The sequence below is a fragment of the Diaphorina citri genome, unplaced genomic scaffold (genome assembly GCF_000475195.1).
Source record: "Diaphorina citri unplaced genomic scaffold, Diaci psyllid genome assembly version 1.1 scaffold3259, whole genome shotgun sequence".
Taxonomy (NCBI): domain Eukaryota; kingdom Metazoa; phylum Arthropoda; class Insecta; order Hemiptera; family Psyllidae; genus Diaphorina; species Diaphorina citri.
Genome location: NW_007380669.1, coordinates 12,442 through 20,900, shown reverse-complemented (window position 1 = coordinate 20,900; position 8,459 = coordinate 12,442). Strand labels below are relative to the sequence as shown.

Genomic DNA, 8,459 nt, shown 5'->3' with positions numbered 1-8,459 from the left:
TTTGTAAACAAGAGAAAAGGTAATCAATAATTAAGTAATTACCAACATATGACTAATTAAACTAATTTGCATTAAAATGATAGTAAAGGCTTTAAAAAAAATCTCTAGCCAGCCAGCCTAGTTGCCTATTATGCTTGGTAGCGCGTCTGCCTTGTAAGCGCTAGGCCCGGGGGCGGATTTTATCCTAAACGCATAATGTTCGTTTTCGGAACGGCTGGCTTTCTACTATCATGTCTTCCTTCTCTCTTCGATAAAACACATTTGTGATTACATCTCCCTCTTTAGAGAGAAAAGGTAATCAATAATTAAGTAATTACCAACATATGACTAATTAAACTAATTTGCATTAAAATTAAAATGATAGTAAACGCTTTAAAAAAAATCTCTAGCCAGCCAGCCTAGTATGCTTGGTAGCGCGTCTGCCGCGTCCCTCTTTAGGACGTTAAGTAGACCAGCTTAGTCTGGCTGGGGGACTTTAAACAGGGAGTATACCAGCCTGAATTTCCCTTGCTAAAGAAATAGCAAAGGTTGAGTGCGAAGGGCGTCCACTCGTAAAATTTGTAGCCAAAACCCAATGTCAGCCCAAAGCAATCACCCTAGTTAGGGCTGATTGTGAGGCTGACGAAAAACGCCAACCCCGTCTGTACACGGGAAAAGGCGAAGGAAAAAAAGAAGAAGAAGATTCTTCTACCGGCCAAGCAGCGCTGTTTCGAATCAACCGGTGTGCTTTCTAACATATTTCCAAGAATTACATTTAAACACTATATGAATTTTATTCGAGTTTCCAAAAATAGCCCCGACACGCCGCGCGCCGGGACATGTTTCCTAGAGCTCCTAATTATCACGCCTTATCTCTTCCTAGTGACATGCACGATATTGTCATAATGAACACAGGAATAATTTGGATTTGGAATCATCGCAGGAATGAAAATCCGATGAGAGACAAGGGATACGAACAGTTCTGACAGCTAACAAACAGCTTGGAACATCATAATCTGTGCGCGCATCAAAATTTCTGGTTTATTCTTTTCCTTTTCTTCTTACCAGCCTGGGTAGCTTGAAAGGAATGGAAGATAACGCGTCTGCCTTGTAAGCACTAGGTCACGGATTCCCGCTCGAGGCGTTCTGACAGCTAACAAACAGCTTGGAACATCATAATCTGTGCGCGCATCAAAATTTCTGGTTTATTCTTTTCCTTTTCTTCTTACCACCCTAGTTAGCTTGAAAGGAATGGAAGGTAACGCGTCTGCCTTGTAAGTACTAGTCAGGGATTCCCGCCCGAGGCGAGCTTTGTCTTAAACAGTTGATTTATTTTTTTGAAACAGGTATAATATGAAACTCCTTCAAGATGCAAACTTTGATAAAAAAATTCCAAGAATTAAAAGTTTTAATACATGGGTTTCTGTGGGTAATCACCACGGAATATGCAGCTAAAAGAAAGTCACATAATAAAATACGGCTTCACCAAATGTCGATGTCGTAGGGCGACTTATAACCCTTGGTAAACCCTTCGGTGGTGGTGCTGCTGCTTATACAACAATTCGAAATCAAGGAGAGAAAGCAACAGAGAGAAACAAAAAATCTTACTTGGTCAATCCATCTTCGGCCACTCCAAACTGCACCAGTCTCTCTTGCAGTTCTTTCACCAAAGTTAGGGTAAAAGAACACTCAAATAAGCATCATTCAATAGGATAAGGAAAGTCGTGTGATGTTCACACCAGATTTTTATTATTTTGAGACAGGTATAATATGAAACTCCTTCACGATGCAAACTTTGATGGTAGTGGTGCTGCTGCTTATACAATTCGAAATCAAGGAGAGAAAGCAACAGAGAGAAACAAAAGAAAATCTTACTTGGTCAATCCATCTTCGGCCACTCCAAACTGCACCAGCCTCTCTTGCAGTTCTTTCACGGTTCGCGCCAAACTCTGCACATGCGCACTGAGCTGGCTTCCCGTCAGTCCAAACAGAGCCAGCTTCTCACCGAATGGCTTGGACTTCTGGTGAATGGACACACAGTAGAGGAACTGCTTGGGCAGGAGGGTCTGGTGTTTAAACTGCTCTAGCAGTTTGGTGCAGGAGCTTCGGTAGTCGGAGAAAAGGGTGGTGGTTTGGAGGAAAGGGTCTGTAAGAGGATGAATCATTGGATGAGGAATAGTATAGAACTTGTCTATCCTGCTGGGATAGCAGTGATAGCACTAAAAAGTCCCTTTACCCTAGCAGTCTTACCAAGGTCTCATATATTTGACAAATTATGGGGAACACATATTACAATTAGAGTAAATGAACACCCTGATTAATTAGAAAATAATAGAACCTTGTCTGTTTAGGATAAAGTTCGCTCCGGGCGGGAATCGAACCCAAGACCTTGCGTTGCGAGGACAAGCGTGTAATTAACCAAGCTAACCTAACATAGTATTTATATTTATTTACCTTCGTTTTGCTTCTCACCGAATGGCTTGGACTTCTGGTGAATGGACACACAGTAGAGGAACTGCTTGGGAAGGAGGGTCTGGTGTTTAAACTGCTCCAGGAGTTTGGTGCAGGAGCTTCGGTAGTCGGAGAAAAGGGTGGTGGTGGTTTGGAGGAAAGGGTCTGTAAGAGGATGAATCATTGGATGAGGAATAGAATAGAACTGGTTTATTCTGCTGGGATAGCACTAATAAGTCCGTTTACCCTAGCAGTCTAACCAAGGTCTCATATATTTGACAAATTATGGGGCACACATATTACAATTAGAGTAAAAATGAACACCCTGATTAATTAGAAAATAATAGAACCTTTATCCTAAACAGACAATGTTTAGGATAAAGTTCGCTCCGGGCGGGAATTGAACCCAAGACCTTGCGCTGCGAGGACAAGCGTGTAATTAACCAAACTAACCTAACATAGTATTTATATTTATTTACCTTCGTTCTGGTCAGCTTTATTGTCCACTGTTTCTTTCGATACATCTTCATCAGTTCTAAAAGCAGTAGCAGTTGCTTGTATTCTTAGAGATTCCGTGTCCCCAACATTTTGTCCATTGACCTCTTTGAATTGTTCAAACTTTTCGTTCAAATTTTCAAACATCTTTTTCACATTTGTGCACTGGAAGTCAGTTTTCTCATATGCATTTTCCTCTTTGGTCGGAGCCATGATGTCTTTCAGCGTGCGATATCCAAGACTGAACCGATTAGCTTGTTCAATATCTGTGATCATTTTGCCCCGTAGCGTGTCTAGGACGTTGACTAGAGCTTTGATACCTTCACGGTTTGATGAAGTAGACTCAATGATATTGGCAGATTTGCTACTTGTACTTTTGCCACTATTTGGTTGATCTTTTAAATCATGACTTGCATGGGTTGACTGCTGACATTTACTTTCAGTGGTTAGTTGACCAGTGTTTTGTTTACTGTTTTCCAGTTGCTCTAATTGTCTATCACATTTTTGGGTGTTTTCACTGTTTTCAGTCTCTACAACTTTTTGACTACGTGTTTCTTTTGAGATCAGTTTTCCACTTCCTTTCAGTCCATCTTGACTAGATTCGAGTTCTGTTTGTGCTTTTGATTCGTCACCATCAGTCTTTATCCTCTTAGCCGATTCTTCGACATCCAAGTTGTCTTTATGTTTTCGTTTGTCGCGAGACATTTCCGTGGCTGATCTTTCCGTTTGGTCTTTTACTCCTTTTCCGTCCATTTTGTCACCTGCATCCGTTGCTGCTCCAACACGTCGCGTCCATGCTCAAGATTTCGAATCTTGTCCATGTCGTACAACGTGAATTCGCCCTGCTCGTTGATGTTGGTCTTGTTATCCAGCAGAATTGTCCACAGGAGGGACTCGATGTAGTAGTTGGTTCCGCCCACGATGATCGGCACTTTGTTGCGCTGCAAAATGTCGTCTATCTGAGATGGAAATGAGGTTTAAGGAAATTTAATGAAAATTGAAATAAATCTAAGTGGATTTTTAGTATGGTATAATAATAGCGCTGCTCGAATAAGACTAAATACATTTGCCCTATCAGCTCCTTGGTCAGAAGTATCGAAAAATGTACGGTTCGGCCGCTATTCGGTGAGCTTTTTTTTTTCATTAGGCCATTAGGCGCTTTAACTATCTCTTTTATGCATGTCGTTTGCGCCGAACGGTGAGCTATTCCAGGCACAATGGACACATGTTTTAATTATTGAAGTTCACGTTTCTCAGGACTTCATTTTTCGGCCCAGTCAGTCAAACTTTGAAGAGAGGTTCTTTATTAAGATCAAAAGTTTTCTTGGGTTGAAGCTCGCAATAAAACGAAACTCAAATTAAAAACATCAACAATAAAAACAACAACAGCAAAAGCACCAATAACATCAACATTAACAACGACCACAACAACAACAACAGAAGCACCATCAATAACAACATTGAAGAGAAAGGTACTTAACCTAGTCATAGCGAATTACTGGATACCGACCTAATCAACAACATTCCTTTTATTACTCGTAATTAATTAAGAATTTTAATAAATTCATAGGCGTAATGGCTCATAACTAGAATCTAGAATTGGTTTCATTCAAGAGGTTCATTAAAACGAGAGATGAATAACGAATGGCAGGCAGCGGATCTAGTGACCGGGCAAGCCTAGTTGGCTTGGAGCGTAGCTCCTGATAAGCACTAGGTCGCGGGTTCGATTTCCTCCTGGCGCGGACTTTTTCCTAAACAGATAAGGTTCGCTCTCGGAATGGTTTCTGGTTTATTCTTTTCCTTTTCTTCTTACCAGCCTGGATAGCTTGAAAGGAATGGAAGGTAACGCGTCTGCCTTGTAAGCACTAGGTCACGGATTCCCGCCCGAGGCGAGCTTTGTAATTAACAGTTGAGGTTCGTTCTCGGAACGACTGCCGGAATGGCTGGATTTTCTCCTCTCCTGTCCTCCTTCTCTCTTCGTTTTCAGGATGATAACACCTCAATAGTTACAGTTACCTCTATCTAATCTTTCTTTACTGGTTTCTGGTTTGCGATATGTAGAGGATGGTCGGGATTAAACTCAGTACGAATCTGCTCTGGATTACTCCTGATTCCTATTACAATGTAAATTCAAAACATTACGATTCGTTAGCAAGATTCCGTGCTGCTCGTAGATATTCCTCAACATACATAATTGTACATCTAGTTAAGAATTCCCTAGCATCCGGGATCCGGGACAAGTAATTCGACTTATCTCATCCAATATATCAGCTATGCAGCTCCGAAGAAAGACATCGACTACTCCAGAAGCTCTCCTTATTTGGACAGGAACGAGCGGCGCGCGGACCATTTTTGGAACGGACATGTAGTGATTTGGACCCGAAAGAATGTTGGTGTGCATTCGGTCATAATGAAGATCTCAGACAACGGGGACAATGTCTGAGATAAGAATCCGCAGAATGTTCGTGAGTCATGTGTCCTTAGGACGCGGTGACATGGGATCAGATTTTGGGATGTAAAGTAGGGTGATCACTGATCAGTCTCAAAAGACTCGATAACTCTATAAGAATAGAATATACCTTGTTTATCCTGCCCGAATAGGACTGGAGAGTCTCTTTTTCCCAGCAGTTCAACCAAGATCTCATAAAGTCCACGAATGTTCGTGAGTCATGTGTCCTTAGGACGCGGTGACATGGGATCAGATTTTGGGATGTAAAGTAGGGTGATCACTGATCAGTCTCAATAGTCTCTATAAGAATAAGAATGGAATATACCTTGTTTATCCTGCCCGAATAGGACTGGAGTGTCTCTTTTTCCCAGCAGTCTAACCAAGATCTCATAAAGTCCACCACAAAATGGCCCTCAAGACGGCTGACTCCAAGGAAAATGTCAATTGTGGCTGTATGTAATCAAAATTTCAAACCCACCTTAGGAACATTGTTCCCGGATTGATGGGCAGTGTGCCATTCTTACGATTGTATGGACGTGATAATAAAAGAAAAATAATAATAAACATGAAGACCAACAACAATAACTAATGAATTGATATTAACAGGAGGACTTCAGTAGACCGGCAAACGCGCTCAGACGATGTGTTCGCGTTCCAAAGGATTGCTCGCCTAATGATAGGCGCTGCACTGCAATGACCATCATCCCCGGGTTAATGATATCCTCGATCGTAAATCATAGGAAATCATTCCCGGTGCCCGCGCGCCCTCTGTACTAAGTCTAATGATATTTCCCCTTACATTAACCCTTGGATGGCACAACTACTAGTAGTCCAGTGAACTGTGGACCTCACTCAGAACCCTTATTTTCTCTTGTGTCGGGGCTAGGCTAGGGTCGAGGGTCGGGATTACGTTGTGGTCACCTACCAAGAGAAAAGCCCAGATAATGACCGTGGACTATAAGAACTTGGTCCAAAAATGGCACTCCTAAAGGCCCATTCCCACTTGTCGTGAGTTTCATCCTATTTTTTCTCTCAACCAATGTCCAAGTGTCAAGTCAATACATCACTATGTACTCGTATTTCCATCCAGAATTCCTGTATCGGGTCTGTCTTTTATCGGTAACCAATTTGCTGTATCAACAAAACCTTCACAGTCTGGTGTTAAGGTATCCATGAAGATATGCTAAGCTAGGAGTCATACTTATCTGATCATCTCTCGCAATTCTAGCACATGTGTAGATAGATTCCTCTTCTTGACAGCAGGGCCGTTAGGAGGAGTATACGAGTATCTGGTTTCATCTGACATGGTGCCGTGTTCTTTAAGGGGTCCTGGGAAAAGTTTTCTCCAAAAAGTCGGGCACATGTGTAGATTCCTCTTCTTGCTCTCGCAATTCTAGCACATGTGTAGATAGATTCCTCTTCTTGACAGCAGGGCCGTTAGGAGGGGTATATCTGGTTTCATCTGACATGCTGCCGTGTTCTTTAAGGGGTCCTGGGAAAAGTTTTCCCCAAAAAGTCGAGCACATGTGTAGATTCCTCTTCTTGACAGCAGGGCCGGTAGGAGGGGATTATGCTCTCGCAATTCTAGCACATGTGTAGATAGATTCCTCTTCTTGACAGCAGGGCCGTTAGGAGGGGTATATCTGGTTTCATCTGACATGGTGCCGTGTTCTTTAAGGGGTCCTGGGAAAAGTTTTCCCCAAAAGGTCGGGTACATGTGTAGATTCCTCTTCTTCACAGCAGGGCCGGTAGGAGGGGATTATGTGGTCTCATCTGACTAGATCCTGGGTTCCTCAAGGGGGCCTGGAACCAGTTTTCTGCGTGACCCAGAGACTGCGGGAATAAAGGTACTTTTCAGTCTCATTCCGGCAGGATAAATGAGAAAACAAGGTACTAATTCTAAAATACAAATTGTTGCAAGGAGAGGCTCATTCTTGGAGTTAGCCCTGGGGCCCGGTTATAGAACGGCCCTGCACGGCCGGAAACACAAAGCATCGAGCGAAGCGCCAACAAGTTGTACCACATTCTAATCATCAGCAGGATCAGTAATTACTGATTACCCAGAGCTTCAGACGCTCAGCTCAGACCACCGGGTGTGCATATATTGATCTTTCCAAGGTAATGTTCGTGAGTCATGTGTCCTTAGGACGCGGTGACATGGGATCAGATTTTGGGATGTAAAGTAGGGTGATCACTGATCAGTCTCAAGTCTCAATAGACTCTATAACTCTATAAGAATAGAATATACCTTGTTTATCCTGCCCGAATAGGACTGGAGAGTCTCTTTTTCCCAGCAGTCTAACCAAGATCTCAATAAGTCCACGACAAAATGGCCCTCAAGACGGCTGACTCCAAGGAAAATGTCAAATGTGGCTGTATGTAATCAAAATTTCAAACCCACCTTAGGAACATTGTTCCCGGATAGATGGGCAGTGTGCGCCGTTCTTACGATTATGTGGACGTGATAATAAAAGAAAAAATAATAATAAACATGAAGACCAACAACAGTAACTAATTAATTGATATTAACAGGAGGATTTCAGTAGACCGGCAAACGCGTTCAAACGATATGTTCGCGTTCCAAAGGATTGCTCGCCTAATGATGGGCGCTGCAATGACCATCATCCCCGGGTTAATGATATCCTCGATCGTAAATCATAGGAAATCATTCCCGGTGCCCGCGCGCCCTCCGTACTAAGTCTAATGATATTTCCCCTTACATTAACCCTTAGATGGCACAACTACTAGTAGTCCAGTGAACTGTAGACCTCACTCAGACCCCTTATTTTCTCTTGTGTCGGGGCTAGGCTAGGATCGAGGGTCGGGATTCCGTTGTGGACACCTACCAAGAGAAACGCCCCGATAATGACCGTGGACTATAAGAATTTGGTCCAAAAATGGCACTCCTAAAGGCCCATTCCCACTTGTCGTGAGTTTCATCCTATTTTTTTCTCAACCAATGTCCAAGTGTCAAGTCAATACATCACTATGTACTCGTATTTCCATCCAGAATTCCTGTATCGGGTCTGTCTTTTATCAGGTGTCTTTTATCGGTAACCAATTTGTTGTATCAACAAAACCTTCA

General features: G+C 42.6%; 1 protein-coding gene across 1 annotated transcript; it reads right to left on the bottom strand.

The window, feature by feature from the left end:
* Window positions 1-1,854: 1,854 nt before the first annotated feature.
* On the bottom strand, window positions 1,855-6,843 carry LOC103520143 (the record flags this gene model as incomplete). The annotated part of the gene is made up of 5 exons (XM_026831378.1): window positions 6,736-6,843; window positions 3,767-3,884; window positions 2,910-3,698; window positions 2,471-2,595; window positions 1,855-2,003 (listed from the first exon to the last, which is right to left on the bottom strand). Coding segments are annotated over exons 1-5 (1,289 nt in total), but the record flags the coding sequence as incomplete, so codon positions are not given.
* Window positions 6,844-8,459: the final 1,616 nt, after the last annotated feature.